The 23905-nt window shown below is 32.7% G+C and overlaps 1 protein-coding gene across 1 annotated transcript in view; it reads right to left on the bottom strand.

Moving 5' to 3' along the window:
* SNX16 (sorting nexin 16) overlaps window positions 1-23905 on the bottom strand; it is a 43921-nt gene that overhangs the window by 17603 nt on the left and 2413 nt on the right. Inside the window, exons 3-5 of the mRNA XM_036919424.2 lie at window positions 18480-18566; window positions 11135-11283; window positions 921-990 (exon numbers count right to left, since the gene is read on the bottom strand). Coding sequence (XP_036775319.2) covers window positions 921-990; window positions 11135-11283; window positions 18480-18566 — 306 coding nt within the window. The remainder of the gene's footprint in view (window positions 1-920; window positions 991-11134; window positions 11284-18479; window positions 18567-23905) is intronic.

The following is a 23905-nucleotide window of genomic DNA, read 5'->3' as shown; positions in this document are numbered from 1 at the left end:
AACACATATATGTACATATACATATTTCTACTTATGTGAAATATTCAGAAAAGGCAAATCTGTAGAGATTGAAAGCAGATCAGTAATTGTCTGGGGCTGGGAGCATGGACTGACTGGCAAAATGGTTTGCAGGGGTTTTTTTCAAGGTGATGAGAATTCCTAAAACTGAATTAAGGTGATGTCACAGCTCTATACATTTATTAAAAGTTATTAAATTGTAAATTTACAATAGAATAGAATTTCATGGATGAAAATTTTACTTCAATAAAGCTATTGCATTCCCTCTAATACAAAGAACTGACTCAGTTTAACTAAAACCATTACAAACCTACCAATTAAATCTGTTCCATTTAAGCACCATTAAACATCTGGGGAAAAAACTTGCATATCAAGTTATCACCAAATCTGTTTTGTGACTCTAGCCAACTGCTTCAAGAAATAGGCCACTTTAACACGTCAATTAGCGTAATCTGAGTAGCATCAAGCTTTGAACTCAACTGATAACAAGACAGTAACTTACCTCTGAAGAAAAGTTTTAAATTTGATTTTAACTGTAGGTTCTTTCCTTTGATACTTAGATGGAAGAAAACTTGCATACAAATGTACTATAAATGTAGTAAAATAAATTTCCAAATAATTTAATAATTTTTTTGAACAGTGAAAAAGAGAATAAATGTTAAATTGATTTTTAGAGCTTCACTGACTATATAACAAGTATGAATTTTTATTTTTCTCTGAACTGGGTTCATGTATTTAAATGAAAGAAACCTTTGACTTAAGCATTAAAAGCTTTCTGTGCAAAACTACCATGGTTTAAAATTACAATATTTTGGTATTTGCTATTCAATTCAAGAAACAATGTAGTTATTGTACTGTATTATTTGTTCCTCTTTTCCTGTGATATATAATATAGCACTTACCCTGCTTTCCTCTAGGCTATCAAATGGACCTGGTGGATCATCCAGACAAAGAAATTCTCTTACTGCAAGGCTTTTCAAAGGGAAAAAAAAAAATTAGGTGAGGAACAAATAAGTTTACAAAAGATAGCAAAAAGCAAAATTTCTTGAAAGCTATATAGTATTTGAAGTAAGTTTTTTCTGCTGATATACCAAAATAAGAAAGTTGGTTAATGTGTTCTCACGCAAGTAACCATATACAAATATAAAATCTTTAGTAGATACAAAGATTTTAAGCTATTTTCTAAGATCTTAATGAACACAGAGATTGTGAATTTGTGTTAAACACTACAGCTCATAAAACATAATTCAGAATAGTGATACAGGAGACCAACTTAAATGGTGAACAGATACAATATTATTTTCAAAGAAAATTAATTTGAGCCAATCTTAAAAAGTTATTATCTTGAAGAAATACAATTTCAAATTTACACTTCATTTGTTTCTGCAAATGTAAGGAGATGCTTTAAAGTAACTGAAAATACTATGAAACATGTTAAAGATTTTCTTATGATCATGTTTATTACATTAACTTTAAATATTTTCCCTAGAGAGCTCAAGACAAAAATTTCTTACTAGCCTACTTCTGAATCATCATAAATTTCAAAGTAATGAAATAATATGGTATTATTATACTTTGTAAAGACCAGAAATAGGTTAGGAGGGTAGAAAACTGAATTTCCTTGTGAACAAAAATATCCCTCATTATAAAAGCAATTTTGGGCTGAGAGACATCTTTGTGTGTGTGTTAGAACATAAATGTGGAGACTTTTTTTTTTTTTTTTTAGCTGTAAAAGAACAATATGATTTCTTGATATATTAAACAAAGGAGATATCAACCTATGCTGAAAAGGGAATGGGGCTTTTCGGTTCAGATTGGGCCAGACAGGTTGATGATAGGGATGGTCATGAAAAGATAAATGGTGTATTTAGTGAAATTTTTCCAAAAGAAAAACACAGTATGAATTAATATATAGAAGTGGTGTTAAGGAAGTAATCCAGAAGATTCCAAAGACAGAATAAAGAAGTGAAAATTCCTGGCTCGTAAAATCTTGACAATGCAGGTAATAAAGGACACATATTCAGGCAAACCGAGAAAAACCTATTCATAATCATAAAATAATAGAGATGGAAGGGATCTTAAATGTGATCTAGTTGAACCAACCATAGTATGCTCTATCCTTTTTAAATGTTCAGTCAAGGATATACCTAGACACCTCCCAAGACACAAAATACTCCACTTCTTAAAATAAACCATGTTTCAAACTATGTTTGAACACTGCTGAAAATAAGATAATTATTTCTTTCACTGAGCTGGGAGTTTCCTCCCTGCAGCTTCTATTCATGACCTTTAGTTCTGCTTTTTGGAACCATTAAGGGAAAACCTAAGGCCTCTTTCATATGATAACCCTAAAAACATGTCAAGAATGTTTTATTTCCTTTAACCTTATACCTCCTAGAAGTAATATTAATACACTAACATTTCCTTTGCTTTTTTCTTGTCGTGTAACAAAATTCATGGATTATTAAAGCCTACTTGGTCTCTGGATTCATGTAGACAACATTTTCCCCCCAGCTTTACTGAGGTATAATTGACAAATTACAATTTTTAATATATTCTAATATTTTAAGATATTTGAGGTGTAAACCTTGATTTGATAGACGTATACACTGTGAAATCTGAACTACAATCGAGTTAATTAACATATCCAACTCAAACAGTTACCATTTTTAACATTTTCAATATACACTGCACACACAGGGCTTCACATATCCTATTTAATTTAATTTTCACAACAATCATGTGAGCTGAGGATAGGCATTGTATCTTCATTTTTTTACAAATGATAACAAAGTTTAGAGAGGTAAAATGACTTAGTCAAAGTCACTAGTTCAAATGGTAGAGCAAGATCTTAAATCTCAGTGTTCTGAATGTAAATACGTGTTTTTCTACCTTTAAATTCTTTTCTCTTGTGTTTTAGTTCACATGGATTCTTTTTTGCTGGTCATTTTCTCTGACCACATTCTACTTGCCTGTATCCTACTCTAATCAAGGCCTCTAGAATACTGCAGTTAGTCTATGTTGCACAAAGAACAGGACTGCCATATATTTGGTTTAGATATTGTACTTTATCCCACACATTATTTATATTAGAGAACCAACTCTTAGGAAAATATGAGCCACAGGAAATAAACTAATGTTAGGACTGAGAGGTCAGAAGTTTGAATGAAACCCTGAGAGAATAACCCTTACAACTGAAAAAGAAAGAGCTAGAAAGCTTATGTAGGGGTCTTTTTAAAAAATACTTCCAGTGTATGACAACCCCATGTAACACATTTTTTTATATGTTCACAAATTAATTACTGGAATGCTGCTGTTAGGAAATAAAAAGTGGGTAAAGGAATATATGTATCTCTTTTTTTTTTTTTTATAAACCTTTGGTTTATAGTAGAAATTCAGCCCAAGATTAACATGAGGTTGACAATGTACCTAACTATAGGAATCTTTTTGGAGTAACTTTTCTATTTCATCAAACCTCCCTAAAAATCTTTGATCTACATTACATTCCCATGGCTTATATATTTTAGAACTGAAGTTTGTACCTCTTAATCCCTTAACCTAATGTACAGCATAGTGAATTTACTCAGTAATATTGTAATGACTTTGTATGGTGATAGATGAAAACTCGACTTACTATAGGGATCATTTCATAATGTATAAAAATTTCCATTCAGTATGATGAACACCTGAAACTACAACTGAACCTTAAACAATGCAGGGTTTAGGGATGCTGACCATCCCCTGACCTCTTTCAGTCAAAAATCTGCATATAACTTTTGACTCCCCTAAAACTTAAACTACTAATAGTCTACTACTGACCAGAAGCCTTACCTGTGACATACGTTGATGAACACATATTTTGTATGTTATATGCATTATATAGTGTAGTTTTACAATAAATTAAGCCAGAGAAAAGAAAATGTATTTTCAAATTGTTGCAAATTTCCAAAGAACTTTCCAACAAATTTATTGAAAAATATCTGCATATAGGTGGACTCATGGAGTTCAAACCCATGTTGTTCAAGGGTCAACTGTCATAGGGTATTATATGTCAGTTATACTTTAAATAAAACAATTTTTATATCTATGGCTCACTAGAATTCTAGTCAAATGAAATCCAATGGACCCCTTGTTTTTTTCAATATAGTTGCAAGATTATATTCCATGCCCTCTTTTCTTTAATCCATAGCCTAAGAATGAAATTTAAAGCTGGCTTTACAACTTTGATTCACAAAACACTTTCTCCATGGTTCACTACATTTCTTCTGTTTCAACAGAACTCAGCTGGTAAAGAGTCAGTCAATACTCTCAAGCTCTATTCCTATAGGAGAGGGACACACAAGAATCTCTGGGAGACAGCAGTGTTTGAAAAAACAATTTCTTTCTCAGAAATTGACACTTTTTTTCTGAGGAAAGGAAGCCCTAACCCTGGTTTAAGAGACACTAACTAGAGAATTTTATTTAGGAATTGATAAATATTTGACTGCTGATGTGTGCCATGATTCTGCTCAGTGATTTCCTATATATTATGAATGTATGATTTCAAAGGGATCAAATGAATTCAAATAAAACATAAACAACAGTCTATACTATTAAATGGTCTATGGATTTAACAGAAGTGAATTCTTAAAAATCTTTTTAAAACTTATTCACTGATAGGCTCAAAATAGCTCCCAGTCTCTCTTCTGTATTCAATCTTTAATACTTTTGCTTCCATTTGAATAAAATAATGAAGGTAAGAAAAATATCAGGATAAGAGAGAAACTATGTAAGAGAAAATCCAACAATCTGGAATTACAAGGTAAGGTTATAATGATACTTATAAGGTATGTATCTTTCTATTCCCTTATTGCCTACAGTAGTACCTTTTAGTGTGTTTGGGAGAATGCTATTTTGGAATTGGAATCAGTTGTTGATTTAATTTGCTTTAAGATAAGATTACAGATGCTATCCTTCAGCATTACTTTATCGGAGCAAATGTGTACTCTAAGTTAAACTCTTCCTTTGATTCTCTTGAATTTTTCTTCAAGAGTTTTACTGGATTTTCAAGCTTTTTAAAAAACAATTTCATCCAGTGAACCTTCACCTTCTATTTACTGTTATATTATCCTTTTTTCTGTTTATAGGTATGTACCTGTTTACATTTCGTGTAGTTTTTAAAAAGACCAATTTCAAAGCGAAACGTGCTCTTTATCTCAACATTTGTATTTTAAAAGAAAGAAAAAAAACCCTAAAACTAATGCCTACAATTCATTAAAAGGTCAATTAAGAACTAAGTAGAAAAAATGTACTAAAAATACCAGACACTGATTATGTTAAAACCAAATCAAGCACAAGAAGTCACTGTATGAAAATACAACTGAGGGATTTCAGATAGAAATGTTCTATCATTTAATATTTCTCTTCAGTATTCTACACCAGTTTAAAGAAAATAACCAAAAATTGCCATTAAATACAACTTTAAGGATAAAGACTCAGACCGGGCTGGTGAGGGTCACTGTGTAGATGGCTTGGTGGGTGTGAGGCTGCCTTTTTATTTGACAATTCAGAAATAGTACCTCCTCATGTCTATCATGTTGTTCCATGCCTTTATTCAGGCTTGCTGCTATTACCCTGGTCCACCCTTCCTACCCTTACCTGGCTAGCTCATACTTACTCTTCATGACTCAGCTCATCTACTCTCTCCTCATGGAGTCTTCTCTGACTAAATCCCCCTCTCCTGCCCTCTACCAGGTTCTGCATTCTTATGTGCATTACCACAGCACCTTAAAGAGGCCCCTCAGGACTTACTTCTCTATTAGTATTATCTGTTCACCAAGCAGTTTTCTTCACCAAAAGACAGATAACAAGTTCCTGGACTGTGCAGTTCATATCTGAATCAATTAGCATAGCACAGAATAAGTATTTAAATAATGAATTTATTTCTAAGAGCTATGCAATTAAAAAATTAATGTAATTAAGAGCATCAGAACAAATTTCTATCCAATGTTGTAGATAAACACTCTAGTGTATTTCTCAAATTTGAGATGGATTTTAGTTTTCAACACATTATCCTACTTTCATAGAAAATAAGCTTAGGACAGCAACAATACCAAAAGTTGTAAGAGTTAAAAGAAGTTTAGAATTTGGCTGTTTCTTTCTGATGGTACAACTTCAAGATTCATAAAGCACCACAACAGAAAGAATAGCATATGAGGAATTCAGAGTTGAAAGGGATTTTTAGAGAACAGTTAGCCCAATTATCTTTTTCCAGTTGAAGACATCGATTAAAATCAGTTAAGTAATTGCCTAAAATTATATTGCTACTAAGCCCCCAAAACTGAGTTTTGCATAGTTTCTGAAACCCCATTTAAGTAACAGTTTACATATACCCGAATATAAAATATTTATTTTGTACTGCATTTTTAAAAACTATCCAAAATTGGAAGTTCTACCATACTAACATTTAGTGTTGAAAATCATCCAGCCAACATTAGCAATAATGTTTTGAATCTCATGAGCTTCTGCACATATAACTCAATTAGTCATTCATTTATAAAAGTACTAATACTAACCCAACTTCTCTTGGTATCTTTATATATAAAAACAACTTAGAGACATTTATAATAAAATTTCCTCTGAGAAGATAGTTTAGGTTGAAAGTATATAAAAATAGCTTAAGTATTCTTGCTAAAGAATGACAGAATTACTGAATTTTACAAATAGGAGAAACCTAGAAAGTCATGTAATCAACAATACATTTAATAATTTCCTCTTTAGTAGCACTGCTATTTATTTACCTCTTCAGATACTTAAAGAGAAACTCACTTCTTCAAAAGACAGCTTGAAATGAGATATAACTCTCTTATCTGAGCTGACAGGGTCTTCCTTCAACATCTCGCTAGTATTCCTAGTTCCATGTCAGTTTTGCTATAAGGTTCCCAGACCAGTAGCATCAGCACCACCCAGAACCCTGTTAGAAATGTGGAATCTTTACTCCAGACCTATTGATTCAGGGTCTGCATTTTAACAAGATGCACACTACAGCTGGAGCACTGCTTCAAAGTTAAGTATCATTTGATTAATCCTTCTCCCCACTATACTTTCAAGTATGTGAAGATGGCTATCACATTTCCCAAGTACTACTTCTTCTTAAAAGGTAAATATTCTCATTTCCTTCAGTTGTTCCCTCCTCTATCTAGATACTATATATATATATAGATACTATATATATCTAGATACTATATATATATACACACACACACACACACACACACACGTGTGTGTGTGTGTGTGTGTGTGTATGTGTGTGCATATGTACATTTTTAAAACCATGAAATGCTGTTAGTCCAGATCCATCCTGTATATATGCTGAATTTAGGTGCTGAAGTCCTTCTGGAAGGATGACAATATGAGGAAAAATATGTAATTTTAGCCCCTGTATTATAAATATTTAAGGAGGAAAATTTGGTAAATCAGGATGTGTGTGTAGTACTTCTGAAAATAAAGAATAGTAAAATATTTTCTTTGCTATTAAATAATGTAACAATTTCAAAATAGCATAAGATAGTATAAAACGGCAAAGAGCAGTAATTTAACTATAACAGATTGTGAAATATATGACTTTTCTCCTCTATCTTTACATATCCTTCATCTTGACAAACTGAGTCACATGCTCCTGGTGCAGGACCTCTCTTGCTTCTGCATTTTGATATAATGTCCCCTCTCATCTGGTAAGTCCTTCTTTACCTTCTCTTTGTCAGTCCAAATATCATAATTCTTTAAAATCCAGCTCAAATATCACCCACTGGGAAGTCTCCTCTAATTCTGTCAGTCAAAATTCTCTCCTCCTCCTCTGAAAGAGATCTAACTCTAGCCTTTACAACCTTTTTTAGTACATCTTTCTCTATTCAGTTTTCCAAAGTAAGGGATCTTCCTCTGATGCACCTGTGTGTAGCTGCAGTACTTTATGTACAGGAAGACATTTATGGAACAGACAAAATAAATAATAAGTCCTTTTGTCATGAAAACATTAGTTACCTGTTTTTTAATTTTGTGTTTCTAAATATATCTGCAAGTAATATCCCCTTAAAACATTCAAAGGAGCAATCCATATTTTCTTCTCTTTCTATAATATTAAGAATGCTAGTTCTGTAATGGCAAGCTCTTAGCCAACATGAAGGTTAAGAAATAACTGTATTGTGAGGTGCTAAGGATATTAAAAAGGAAAGTGAAAGAACTGTATGAAGAATTAATATCAAATAATTATTTGGCCATATAAAGATAGTAATTTTTCTGTACTGCCAGTCCAACCATAACAGGATGCTAACAGGTGTACCGACAGGTAATATACAACTAATTGATGTTTTAGTAGTGAGTCTTAAATGTCGTTTTATACTTTTATAAAGAAGTGTTTTGATTTTGTCTTTTTTCCCTTTCTCCCTTAGGTGAAAATAATAAATGGCTGTTTGTCAGCCTTAGACTTTTAGTATACCTTCTAGCTACTTTTTCCTAAATCATATACATCTTCCTACCCATAATATTAATCTAGCTTTCGAGGTTCTCAAATTATACTTCGTATTTTCAATATTGCTTGATTACTGCAAAAAGGACTGACCCCACCCCCCTTGAGTTTTTGTTACTTTATTATCTGCATGATACCATGCAGCATTTCATAATCTCTCTTATTTTGTTCAAACAGGAGCTTAATTTCTTTAAATGAATTTTAGAATCAATCAGTATACCCCAAGCTTCTTTCATACCCTTCTTACCATGACATAGACAAGGGCAAATGCTTAAGATACAAGTTAATAGCTCTTCTTCTCCTTCCCCCACACATTCTTTAAACATAATTTATTAAAAAACTTCTTAAATTGTGAAATAAAAATTGCTACTCATCACCCACAAAAGGAGTGGGTGCTCTAGAAAAATCAAGGCTTAAATACCTTACTCAATTTAAATACCAAGTTCATTTATCTTACGGAATTCCCCAAATGTCTGATAATATGACAAAAATAAGATAATAATGCAAGGCACACTAGATTCTTCATGTAAGATTTCTTAGAACTTTTAATACTCTAGGGATGTCAAAAAACCTTTCCTCAACTCACTTGGCTAAGAAATCTTTCTTTCCCTGGAGTACCTATTTATGAATTGAGTAAGACTACTACCGCTGTTCTAAAAAGTTTGCACTATCAGAAACAACAGGATCTTGAATGTCCCTAGTAATGCCGATCTTAGAGACAGAGATCTATAATCAGTAATTAAAACAAAAAAGGCATTTTAGCTAAAATACTTTCACCATTTAAAAAAAAATCAAGAAATCACCAGATCCATTAACACAACTTACTTAATATTTCATTATATAAAAACAAAGTATAGTCATTTATAGAATAAATTTGATATTAAGTCACTGCAACATTTCAATACAGAGAAATAAAGGTTTACTGAATAAGGAACTAGAGAAGGGGGACAGGATGTGTTGACTTCTTAGTTGCAAAAGTCTTCTTTTATGGTATGCTATAAAACATTTTTTTTCCAAGACTTTTCCTATGACTTTGGAGTTTGCTGGTTTATATACCTCCTTTCTGTGTTTGAATTAACACTAACCTTTTTTCTCTTTTATCTGTCAAGATGTAAAAAATATAGAAAAGTAGGGAGCACCCATGTTCCTACTACCTAGAACACACAATGTTTTGTCATATAAGCTTTAATCTTTTTTTCTTATAAACAGTACAATAGCAAGTATCAACATTTTTGCCATTCATTTCAACAAGTACTTATTGAGCACAAATGGTGATGGCATTGTGCTAAGCAGTGCACACTGAATAGGGGCAGGGAGGAATAACAGAACATAAAGTTGGAAAGACACGTGGGTAGGCAGGGACTAGAAAGAATGACTTAAAGTACATTAGAAAAAAATCACCGTAGTTCTAATGGACTATAGAAATGAGTGGATGAGGAGGACCCGTACGAATGCTTCTGCAGTGATTAAGGTGAGACAAAACTGCTTAGACTAGGGTGGTGATGCAGGAATGGAGAAATGTAGATACATCTGAAACATAATTTAAAATGTAAGGGTAAAGATGGTAAGGGATGTCAAGGACAACTCCCAGGTTCTGGGTAGATGCTGCTGCTGAGAATTAAGGTAAAAAGTCCAGAGAGGAAGTTTTAAGACTGTTTTAGGCTCAAGGTCACTTTGAGTAACCCAAAGGAGATGTCACAGAGGCAACTGCATGTTTGAATCTAGAGTTGAGAGAAGCGTTCTGGCTTGTACTTCCTTTCCTAGGGGAAAATGAGGGGGGATGGGCAGAAATCTCAAGGAGCCATCAGCTTAGGCAGCACATATGATGAAGCAAGATCTATATGCATAATATGTGTTTGTTATGTATAACATAAGGTGATATGCATAAAAAAAGACTGAAGAAAAAGAATAGAGAAAGTGACACAGGATAGTTTCCTTACTTTCCATCTTCATGTGAAAAACTGCTAAAGAGAATTACAGACAGAGGTTTCTATACAATATGCTATTGCTGCCTTCTAACTGCTCTCTTCCTTCAAAATAGTTATAATTTTTCTGATAATGTAAATTCCAAAATGAGATACTAAGCTCCTTGTATCATAAAGCAATATTCTTGTAAATATATTCAGAAGCAAAAACCCATATAGATCCTTTTTTCCCTTTTTATTGGTTTTGGTATTTTTCATTTTACTCTCCATATAAATTAACCCAACTTCACAATTTTCATATTTTTGCATTACTGTGGAGAAATATAAAGAATATGCCCTCAAAATTATATACTGTCATATTAACCAAAAAACTACTATGTGGGTCTCTTTGTTTAAATGATTGCTAAAATAATAAACACTTAAGTTCACAGCTGGGTGGTTTGAGTATATGGTACATGGAAATTTTTAAGTTTGATGAAGTTTTTAAAAGTGTTAATTCAAAGCAAGTGCCAAATAAAATCCTTACTGAAAAAAGGCAGTAACATTGCATGTAGTGCTTTATTAGAGGGGACAAGTAATTATACTCCTACCCTATATTTTTGTGCTTGAATACCTATGGTCCTGGATTTGTTCTTTAAACTAGTTGTTGGAATGCACTTATAATCTCTTATTTCAATTTGTTACATACCAGTTAGCAATGTCCTTGTGAGCTACTAAATTCTGAAGAAATGCTTGTAATCCTAATTGTCTATCTTCTAAAAAGTCAGCATTGTAATTATCTTTGAACCAGCGTTTTGGTGGAAGTGCTAATCGAAAGCCTGGAAACATTTCTTTTAACTGAAAAAGAAAGAAAAAAGAAAATACACTTCAACAGAATTATATCAATTTTATGAAATCTATCCTGTTGACTATGTGAAATTATTTATGAAATGAGTTTGAAATAGAAGATTTATTTTATTTATTTATTTTTTTTTTAGATAATTATTTTTTATTGAAGGGTAGTTGACACACAGTATTACATTACATTAGTTTCAGGTGTACAACACAGTGATTCAACATTTATATACATGATAATTCTAAGTACCAGCTATCACCATACCAAGTTGTTACAATATTTTGACTATATTCCTTATGCTATACATTACATCCCGGTTGCTTATTTATTTTACAATTGGAAGTGTGTACTTTTTCTTGGTTGTTGTTGTTAGGGCATCTCTCATATTTATTGATCAAATGGTTGTTAACAACAATAAAATTCTGTATAGGGGAGTCAATGCTCAATGCACAATCATTAATCCACCCCAAGCCTAATTTTCGTCAGTCTCCAATCTTCTGAAGCATAACGAACAAGTTCTTACATGGAGAACAAATTCTTACATAGTGAATAAGTTACATGGTGAACAGTACAAGGGCAGTCATCACAGAAACTTTTGGTTTTGCTCATGCATTATGAACTATAAACAGTCAGTTCAAATATGAATACACATTTGATTTTTATACTTGATTTATATGTGGATACCACATGAAATAGAAGATTTAAATTCAGCTAAGTTTTTATACCTTGATTTCTACCAGGTGTGTATACATAGTAGTTACATTTACTCCACATCCTTGTCCATCTTTTCAATGTTAGCCATTCTAGTGGGTGTGTACTAGTACTTCACTGTGGCTTCAATTTGCATGTCTGTTGACAAATGGTGTTAAGTACCTTCTCATGTGCTTATTTGGATCTGTGTGCTCTGTGGCGGACTATCTCTACAAATATTCTGATCCCTCCACTTTATTTTTTAAGTGGGTTATTTTTTTTTTCATTATTAGGTTTCAAGAGTTCTTTATGTAGTTCAGATACAAGTCCCTTATCAGATATATATATATGACAAAAAATCCTTTCTCCCTGTGGGTTGACTTTTCATTTTTAAGTCTTAACAGAGCATGTGTTTTTCATGTTGATGTTATCTAATTCATCAGTTTTTTTCCTTTTATGGTTTATGCTTTTTTTTGATCCTAAGAAATCACTCCAGGATTGTGAACATATTCTTCTGTTTTTTCCTGGATGTCTATAGTTTTAGCTTTTACATTTTGGTTTTTGATTCATTTTGCATATCTCGTTTAAATTTTTCTTAGGGAAGACTTTTCCAACTTACTAAGCAGGTTAGATTTCCCTTTACATACTCTTTTTAAGAGACTATAAATGTGTAACACGTTACCCCAAACTCTGTTGTATAAAATAACCATTTATTAGGTCACTGACTCTGTGGGCCATACAGGGCACAGTGAAGATGGTTTATCTCTGTTCCATGATGAATTGGGACTTCAGCTGGAAGACTGGAAGGTGGGAGCTGAAATCACCCAAAGTTCACTTCCCCATATATTCAGTGGTTGTTTTCTGAGACCTCAGCTTGGGATGTCAGCTATTAGCCTAATACTGCCTCTCTGTTGTCTTGGACTTTCTCACGGCATAGAAGTTAGGTTTCAAAGGCGACCATCTCAAAAGAGGCAGCCAGGAAGAAGCTGTCTTCTTCTTATGATCTAGCCTCGTCACACAGTATCTACTGGTTGGAGTAGTTGCAAGCTCACCCAGGTTCAAGGGGAGGAGCAACAGATTGTACCTCTTGATGGTCAGTAGCAAGATTCTGGAAGAGCATATATGAAAATATTACTGTAGACATTTTTAGAAAAGGTGATCTGCCACATATACTTAAATTATTAATTTTTTAAGTGATACTTATCACAATGTAAATAATGTTTACTTAATTTTGGACTTTCTTAGCAGACCAGTGATTCTAAACCCTGGCTGTACATTGGAATCACTCAAGGAACTCTGAAAGATATTAATGACTGTGTCACACCTTTGACAGACTTGAATTTAGTTAGCTGGATGTGGCCAAGGCACAGCAATTTTAAGAAGCTTCCCAAGGAAGTCCAAGGTACAGCTAAGATTGAGAACCATTTTACTAAACTGCAATGATTATGCTTCATTCATACTTGCCACTCCAGTGTTTTGAACAGTGACTGCTATATTATAAGCAGTCAGCAATTTATGTTCAACAAATGGATGAATGAAATAGAACCATGTACATACATTCATGTTTCTATAACATATATCAAGAAATATCAAAAGGTAAGAAAAAAGACTAGCAAAAGGGAAAAATCCACAGGGTAAAATTTTAAGTAAAAATATAAAATATAATATTGTTCATATTCTATAAATATGTGAAGATAGAATAACAAGACAAACACTAGAAAATAATTTGGACAATTAAAAACCCAGATTTGATTCTAAGATGTAACAGGGTATTTTTGGCCTTGGAGTTCTGTTATTAATGAGTTTGCAATGAAAATAATAAAAGCCATGAAGAAGAAATAAAAATAGTCTCTATATTAAATTTAAGCTTTAAATGTCAGATATGTCACATGCATGGTTAGATTTTTTGCCTTTAAAAATTTATCCTCAGAAGAGGGAGCTCTCCCCCATTTGAGTCCTCACAAAGACTTTATCTTATGGGTACTTACTCAATAACTTTAACAAAGTAAAATTTGGGGACTACACTTTAGTTTGAAATAACTAATAAGTGCTAGTTTTTATATTTCATTATATTGAAACACTAATAAATTTCCTGGGAAAATATCATAATAGGCATTTGATATTTTTATAAAAAACCCTTCAAGAAAGCATGCACATGTGTTGTTTTAAGGATTAAGGTAGAGAACTGAGCACACTCATTCAATTCTGTCTTTCTGAGCCCCACCTAAACTATAGTGCAAAGAAATAAATATAAAATGATACATTGCAAATCAAAATGTAGACAAAGGGTGGTAGTCGATGCCGTAAAGCCAAGAAAATCTGAAGTGTAAGAAAACCTTTACCAAGCTTATGCTACAGAAACCTCAAATTATTCAGGAACTGGCAGTAAAAGACAGGAGATTAAAAAACACTTCTCTGTAGAGTTTGATCAAACCACAAGGAATGACATAAAGATCCTGACATCAGAAGTTCTCCAAGAACAGTTCACCTTTGTCACCCTACAGTGGAACTTAAAATCAACATAAGCCTCACCTATGGAATAAGAGATTCCAATTAGCTTTTAGTACTCAACTTCTAATCATGACCAGACAAGAATTACTACACAGTTACTTTAACACAGAAGACAAACAGAAAAAAGTAACTCAGAGCAAGCAATAGAAGAAAGCATGAAAGAATAAAAATAAAAACTATTACTAATATATTCAATAGATTAAGAAAAGATATTAGTTAAGAAATAAGAATAAAGTGATAAAAGAGGAGGCATTAACAGAATAAAAAGATGGTCTTAGAGATAATAAAATCTCCAAAATAGCAAAAAAGAAAAAGAATAAAAAAGGAGAGGAAAGATATGGAACCAGCCCAAAGGTCTATTTTACAAGAGAAGTTACAGAAAGAGAACTGAGAACATAGAAAGGAGGAGTTCATTAATAAAGCAATTCAAGAACACTTCTCTGAATTGAAAGACTTGGCTTAAATAAGCCCATTGAGTATTCAAGAAAATAGAAGAAAAGAAACCTACAAAAAGGCATTGTGAAATTTCAGAGAAGATTTAACAAACTTCTAAATTGGGAGAAAAAAGGTGACATATAAAGTTATGAATGCCTTTGAATGTCTTAGTAGCACACTCAATACTAAAAGCAAGGTAAAAATGGTTTGTCTTTAAATTCTGAAAAAAAAATTATTTCCAACCTAGAATTCTATACCTAGCCCAAATTTTAATCAAGTATGAAGACAGAATGAGAGTACTTTTAGGAATGCATGATCTGAAAATCATCAGTTCCTATGTTACCTCTGTTAAGAACTCCACTAAAAGGAAAATAGTAATTCAATAAAGAGGAAGACATGGGATAGTGGAAATAAGATCCAATAAAGGAGAGAAGTGAAAAATCCCAGAAATGCTATTTATGAACCACATGATGAGGTGAATCTGTTCAGGACAGCTCAGGACAGTGTGATCAAGAAACAGACATGTTGATGATTACCACTAAATTTCTTTTTAACGTTGAGTACTGAATGAATCTAGCCCAGATTTTCAAATGAACTAGGCTTGTCTTGACAATTAGCTGAGAATGGTTCTGCTCCCTCCCTATGCTCAGCTGCCTGGAACTAACTCAGAACAATCATTTTACTGCACATAAATGTTCAGCTTTGACTTACTCTTATGAATTGGAAGTAGAAATTAGTGATCTTTTAAACAGAATACAGAGAAAAAACCCACATCTCGTGGCCGTATTTCTGCAAACTATTCATCACCTAATCCCCTCTACAACCCTGCCAGATGCCTCAACTCTGGTAAGCCCAATGTGTTCCACAACTTGCTCATGACTTTGCCCTCTGACTTCCTCAGAAGAGGCTCTTATAAACTTCCAGCGAAGCAGAAGTCAGATTATAACTCAGGAGATTTAAAAAAAGAGGAAAAAAAAATCAGTGTCCTATAGAAAATTTTCTCTTTCTAACCAATGTTATTTTAACTATGTTCAATAATCTTCATGTTGTCAATTGGCTATTTTTTCCCCCTCATTACTATAGATAAGTAGAGAATGTAAACTCCTGAAAGTTAAGATCATTTCCATATAATCCCATATTCTTATCAAAATGCTGAACTCAAACTACTGATTTTATAGGTATTTCATGATTGGTTTTATAAAATGAAAGATACCAAACTTTTACTTTATTTTTAACAATTATAAAAATAACTGCAATTTAACTTTTATGGCTGCTGGTGTTTTACACACATTTTTGATTCTTGCCAGTAAAAGCTGGTGATGGGTAGAGCTCTTTCTAGTACCTAGAAGACTGACATTGGTACTTACTAATTTTAAGTGCCAAACTTGGAGCATTAAGGAGATATTTATGAGATTTAAATTACTCCTACTAACATTTTTCTTCAAAAGCTTAAGTAAGAGTTATCTAAATATCAGTTTTCCTGAGATATGAAATATTATTGCAATATAAAGATGCATCTAGAGACAAAGGGAAGTAAATAGTAGTTGAGCCCTGAAAAGAAAAAAATAATACATCATAGATGATTAAATAGCTCTAAATTGAAATAGAAACAAGAAAGCTAAGAATTCCACTTAAGTACCTGGTAATTTCATGAATTACTCTGCTTTTTTTGTTTTTTTAATAATTTAAAAAAATCAACAGAAGTACACAGTTATAGGTTTTTAATTCATTAGTGTAATATAGGAATTCAGGAAAAGTACAATTAATTTATAATATTAGAAATACATTAGAAATAGTACTTCATATATCTGGGCATATTATAAGTCATCTTAACAATATCTCAATAAAGGATAAAATAGTTTAGCATTTTATGCTTTACCTTTTCATTTAAACTGAGGATTTCAGAATTACAGAAACTTTTTGTCAACCAGGCAGTTGCAAAGTCACAAAAGTGGCATTTCCCCCCACCAAACATTTTAAGCATATACCAACTTTAAAAGTTTTGAGTAGTCCAGGAAGGAGGTGGGAAAAGGTAGCAGATGGGGCAGAACAGGTTTCCTCTATTAAAGTCCTCTCAAAATTAGGGAGCAATTTCTGGTCCAATGTCATTTTACATAGTCTCTCAGAAGCACCATAAACCACTTGCTTCTCTAGAAAAATGCTCCTTAGGTTTCTAAAATACCAATTACACCCAACTGACTCACCTGATTTCCCTCTTGTTCCATGGACAGCTCAGCATCTCTTTCTCTGTTACACTCTTACTGCTATTTAATCAACTCCCTATTGTTGGAAATTTAGGTTGGTTCTAATTTTTAACTATCAGAAACAAACTAAAACACAGACAAATAAAAAGGTGAAGAGTACACTTAGAGCTAAATATTGCTCATATCCATGATTTCTTACACAAGATAAATCCCAGAAATGTGTCAAAATTATACATAACTTTAAGAAGATTCATATTTTCAACAATGGATAATACCACTTAGATTGATCTGTCAAGGTGACAGATGAAAGTCAGTTTCTTATTTTCTTTTAGTGGAGTTCTTGTGATAGTAAATGTTTTCCAAATTGACTTTCCAAAGTCATGTATATTTCCTCTGTGGATTACCCTGTTCATATCATTTGTTATTATATTTTCTATTTTTGGGATTACTTTGTTACTTATTTTTAAGAGTTCTTAATATATTGAGGTTTATTATTTTCCTTTCTGTTTCATATGTACATATAGGCCAAATTATAGATGGCCTCATGACCTTTGCTCCTGGTATTGCTTCTGTGATTTTGTTGTTATACAACAAAAGGGATTTTGTAGATGTAATGAGAGTTACTATTCGGTTGACCTTAAGACAGGGAGGTTATGTTGGTAAGCCTAATCTTAACACATGAGCTCTTTAAAAGCAGACCTTTATTCCTGGCTAGCAGCAGAATAGAAAGTCAGTGAGATTCAAAGCACAGGAAGGACCTGATCCGCTCCCAGCTTTCAAGGTGAAGGGTCATGTGCAAGGACTGGAAAGTAGTGTCTATGAGCTAAGAATCACCTCTGGCTGACAACCAGCAGGGCAAGAGGAACCTTGGTCTTAACAATTACAAGTAACCGAACTCTGACCAACAACCTGAATGAGCCTAGAAGCTGATTCTTTCCCAGAGCCTACAGATAAGAGCCCAGTCCAGCCAACAGCTTGTCTTTGATCCTATTTGACCAGCAAACCCAGGTAGGCCCACTCAAATCACTACATAAAAAACAGATGTGTTTTAAACCACAGAGTTTGTGGTAATTTGTAATATATCAATAGAAAATATAATATGTTAAAAATATGATTTTAAATATCTCACACTTTTATACTAATAATTTTTTATTTCCAAAAAAAGGAAGTTTTGTGTAGAGATGTGTCTTCAGGCAATTAAAGTGGAATGAAACAGTTAATTTTCTTAGGAAGTAGCAAAGATTTGACTTCACTTAAATAATTAGCAAGGAAGAAAAAACATAAATATCATAAAACTGTGAGGAACAGAAAATAATTCAAGCTTGAAAAGTCACTTTTAGATTTATTAAAGTACTTACTTTATCATTAAGTCTAGAGAAGTCAGTATATCTTCTGAACACAACCCAGCTTTCTTCTGGGGTTTTCTTTACTAGTATTTTATATACCTACGCAGAGAGAGAGAGGGTTTAAAACAAAAAGAAAAAAAAAATTATGTGAAGATATTTAACAATTCAAACTAAATATTTTTAAAACATTTACTTAGCCCATATCATAACAATTATTATGTAATAAATACCAGAAACCATTTAGACCATCAAATGTACAAATAATGTAGGCAAAAAAATTTTTTTTTATATTGGAAGTATTGTTGATATACAATCTTATACTGTTTTCAATCGCTGTGAAAAGCAGTATGGAGGTTCCTCAAAAAACTAAAAATAGAAATACCATTTGACCCAGTAATTCCACTTCTAGGAATTTATCTGAAGAAAACAAAATCTCTGATTCAAAAAGATACATGCACCCCTAGGTTTCCTGCCACATTATTTACAACAGCCAAGATACGGAAGCAACTTAAGTGTTCATCAATAGATGAATGGATCAAGAAGATGCATTAGAATATTGCAACACAGACACAATAGAATATTATTCAGCCATAAAAAGAAAAGAAATCTTGCCATTTGCAACAACACGGATGGATCTAGAGGGTACTATGCTCAGTGAAATAAGCCAGGCAGAGAAAGACAAAAGCAAGAGTTTTTTAAGAAACATGATTATGACAAATTTGAGATAAAATGCTTTTTCAGTACACACTAATAAATGAACTCATCAGTTTCCAAAATATATTTTATGCCAACATATTCTAAAACTGATCAATCGTGCTTGAAAAGGCTGTGAAAAATGGCCACTCTCGTTCTTTAGAATCAATTTAATTTTTAAACTCAGTAACTACACCAAGCAAGTTTTCAAACAAATTTGATGTTTTAATCTTCGAGGCTGAAATACAAGCTAAGAAAATACCCAGGTAGATAAAAGTCTACATTTCTATAATTATACACAATATTATCTAGGCTATTGAATAGAAAAACCTGTTGAAGCAAGTCAATATTTTAAAAAGCATTTAATAGAAAACTGGATTTTATTTTTCTTATATCAAGATTCTATATTTCTTATATTACTTCATAATAATTTATTAAGAATTTATTATGAGGAAGTACTTTTTAATAACAGAATCTCAGAGAAACAACTCCTGGTAGTTTTTGGTGTAGCATTTTAAGCTAAGCTAAATACATGGCAAATACAAAATGCTAAGTAACTATCCACTGAATGAGTGAAACTCCTAAAAGGAGTAACTTTTTTTTTTTAAGTCTGTTGTTCAAAAACTCCGTTGTAGTTCTAGAGCTATGTTCTGCCCATGTGTGGTTACTGAATATTAGAAATGAGTAGTCTTAATTGACATGTGCTGTGAATGAGACATACACAATGTATTTCAAAGGCTTAGTATGAAAAAAGATGTAAAAAATCTTTATTAGAATGATTTTAAATTGATTACATTTTGAAATGATAGTTTGGATACAGGTTAAATAAAAAACATTAAACATAATTTCATCTGTTTTACTTTTAATAAGGCTACTAGGAAATTTTAAATTACAAATATGACTCATCATGGTTCACTTTACAGTCCTATTAGGTGCTCTAGAGACAATTCACTATTTAGGGACTGTAGAGCATCCTTGCCATTTGATTTTGCTTCTTACAGACTTCTCTTTCAGCTTTTAAGGGGGAGAATCAGCAAGGGTTAAGTCTTTGAAGTAAAATACAGGTAATTAATTTTTGTAAAATAAGGTGAGGAATTAGATTATTTGGATACCCCTTAAAGTCTCCAGAAAGTCCTGATCTAAGATAGTTGCAAAGTGGATACAAAGGAAATATTCTTTTTAAGAATAACTAATTCAAAGAAAGGGATAAACTGACTTCAAAACTTTTGAGTGTGAATAACTGCTACATGAAAACAGTCAACTTCATATGATAATTAGGTCTATCTATACATAATCCATATTGATGTTATTTTCCTGTTTTAAACAATGAACCCTCCTTTCTAACTAAGCTACAGTGGCCCCTGAACACTCCTGTTTCTGTAGGAAAGACCAAGCACAAATTCTTGTGTTTTATCTTTACTAAAGAGCTCTTCTACATTTCTACCTGTTTCAGTAGTGCTCTCAAGAAAACTTTATGGACAGTACTAATCATTCCTTCTTCTATGTTCTAATACGAGTTATTGTTTCTACTCTTTGAAATGGCATATACTACTTTCTACTGTTTATCTTTATGTAGTCTTTGTTTTAGAATTTTTAAGTATGACATATACAGAAACATAAATTATAAAATAGAGAACAAACTCATAAGTATATCTTAATGAATTTCCACAAAGTAAACACACCCACTGTAACTAGTAACAAGAACAAGAAACAAAACATTACCAATTGAAGAAGCCCATCTTGTGCTTCCTTCCCAATCCTGCCTACTTTTTATTTTAAATACCTTTCAAACACTTGACACTTTATGCAAGATCTCACTAGTCATTCCTAATACTTTCTTCAGTTAAGAGATTAATTTAAAGAAATACATTAAGGAAAAATTACTTCATAAATTTAACAATCCCAAACTATGTCTCCAGAGGTTTCCCCTAAATTCAGCTTTGATATAAACACATACACAAAATACACATTTGTATACATTCACATGAAAACACACACACACAACCTGTCAGTGCTATTTTAACGTCTTCTCAAAATTTTTACTTCTCAAATGTAGCATGTCCGAAAAACAAATCCTGATCTTCCCCCTCAAAATCTGCCATCTAATTAAATGGCAACCCTATTCTTTTCATTGTTTAGTGCAAAACCTTTGGGATATCACTTGATTTCTTTCTTCCACATCCCAAAGCCCTACTTTCAAAATACATCCAGAATATGATCACTGCCTAGGATTGTTTCTACCCCGCTAGTCCACACCATCATGTCTTCTGTGGATTATTGCAAGAACTGCCTCTTGCCTCCATTGTTCCTCCACAAAATCTAGTCTTAGTTCAGCAGCCAGAATGAGTCTTTTAAACAACTGTCAGAACATGTGACTCTTCCTTTACCAAGATTCCCATTTCACACAGAGTAAAATCTAAAAGCCTTACGATGGCCTACATGCTCTACTTGATCTGTGTGTCACACTCCCTTACCTTTACCTGCTTCTCAGTTCATACATTTCTCCCCATTGCTTATTTTGCTGTCAACCAAGTGTCTTTGCAGTTGTCCCATCTGTCTGGAAAGCTCTTTCCCAGATACTCTAATGGCTCACTCCTTAGTGCTAACTTCTTTTCTGGCCATGATGGATAATGCTACTTAAACTACAACTTGTTTGGGGGAAGCTATATTCTTTTCTTCTTTTATTTCTCTCTACAGCACTTATCACCATGTGACATACCAGCAGTTTAAAAAAATGTACTTATTAATCATTTATTCATTAGAGTTTCTGTACCCTATTACCTGGAAGAGTGCCTGGCACATAACAGGTACTCAAAAAATGTTAAGTTAGTGAATAAATGAATGTGACCCTTCCTCTATAGTGTCTTTAAAGACTTTGTACACCATTGCCTTAAATTTGCCCATGAACTTGCATTTCACACACATCAAGTCATGAATGCTCACTCTTGGATAAGAGAAGTAAGTAATGTAAAGGAATGAATCACCAGTTTATTGTAATTTCCAAAATTATTCTTAAAAAAGTCAAGTCCATGCAGATTTCCCATCGTATGATTAGTTTCATGATAACTCTAAAAAGACAGTCTCTTCAAGTATAATCTCAGCAATATTTTTCTTGGAGGGTCGTCCAGACTGTCATAAGTTTATGGCATGAAATGTTGAAGTAAACACAAAAACTTTATTTCAAGAAAATTCAAGAGAAGGAACAAATTATTCCAACTTATAAGTGAATTTAGCAAGGTTGCTAGATAAATATACATTAATATATAAAGCCAAAATATATAATCTGGCAATGAACAAATAAATAGAAGAAGATATTGAGAATATCAAACAACATCCATACCTAGAAATAAATCTAACCAAAAGATGTAAGACCTCTGCCCTTAAAAACTATAAAACATTATTAAAAGAAGTTAAAGACTTTTGGGTTAGGCTCACAGATTCATTAGTGAAGATGTCAGTTCTCTCTAGATCAGTCTATAGATCTGATACAGTTGCAATGCAAAGGACCAAGAATAGCCAAGACAATCCTGAAGAAGAAGAAAAAGCTACCAGCTATCAAGACCTATTATGAAGCATTAGTAATTAAAGATAGTAGGGAATTGGTAAAAGAGAGAAAAATGGAACAGAGAAACAGACCCACAGAATTACGGTCACTTGATTTATGACAGTCAACAGTGCAAATTCAGAGGAGAAACAGTATCTTTTCAATAAAAACCTGATTACACAGTTTTTAAAAGAAAGCACAGATAACATTTTTGTAACGTGGGAGTAGAAAGATTACAGATTTTAAAAAGTGCTGATTATAAAAGAAAAAAATTAATAGACTGGACTATACTAAGAACTTTTGTTTACCAAATGCATTATTAAGGAAGTGAAAAGGCAAACCTCAGAGATGTTACATGTTCTGAAAAAGGACTTATGTCCAAAGCACACAGAATACTACAAAGTGCAAAAGACTTATTCAAAGAAAAGTAGAATAAAGGTCTTAAGCATTTCACAGAAGAAATGATCCAAATGGTCAAAGAAAGTCTTCAATTTAATTAGTCATTAAGACAATGAAAATTAAAATCACAATGTGACAGCATTCTACCCACTGGAATAGTTAAAATGAAAAAGAAAGATATCACATATTTGGAATGTGTGGAGCAACTGGCACTCTCATACACTGCTTAAAGAAGTATAAAATAGTACAGCCACTCTGGTTCACTGTTCACCAGTATTTTCTAAAACTGGGCATATGATCCAGCAATTTTACTCCTAGGCAGATTATCGAACACAGATGCATACATGTGTTTACTGAGTGAAAAGTACTAAAAGGTTCACAGCAATAACATTTGTAAAAGCCCCAGGCTGGAAGTTATCCAAATGCTCTTCAATGGTAGAATGGATAAATAACTGTAATATAGTCACATAAAGGAATATTATCAGTCAGAAAAATGAGCAACCTACAATTATATGCAAAATGAAGGATGACTCTTTACACGTAATGCTAAAAGAGGCCACACCCAAAAGAGTAGATACTCTGTAATTCCAAAAAAAAGTACAAAAAAAAAGCAAAATTAATCTGGACTATCATTAGAATAGTGACTGACAGAGAGCATGGAAAGGGCACATTTAGGATGCTAATAATGTTCTGTTTCTTGATCTGTGTGCTTGTTTCATAGGTGTGTCTAGTTTGTGAAAATTCCATTCAAGTAAACAAAAGTTTACTATGGCATGACAGAATCAGGATTTGTAAAAGCCAT

The sequence above is a fragment of the Manis pentadactyla genome, chromosome 3 (assembly GCF_030020395.1).
Source record: "Manis pentadactyla isolate mManPen7 chromosome 3, mManPen7.hap1, whole genome shotgun sequence".
NCBI lineage: Eukaryota > Metazoa > Chordata > Mammalia > Pholidota > Manidae > Manis > Manis pentadactyla.
The sequence above is the reverse complement of the archived record's forward strand: the minus strand, read 5'-3'. Positions and strand labels throughout refer to the sequence as shown.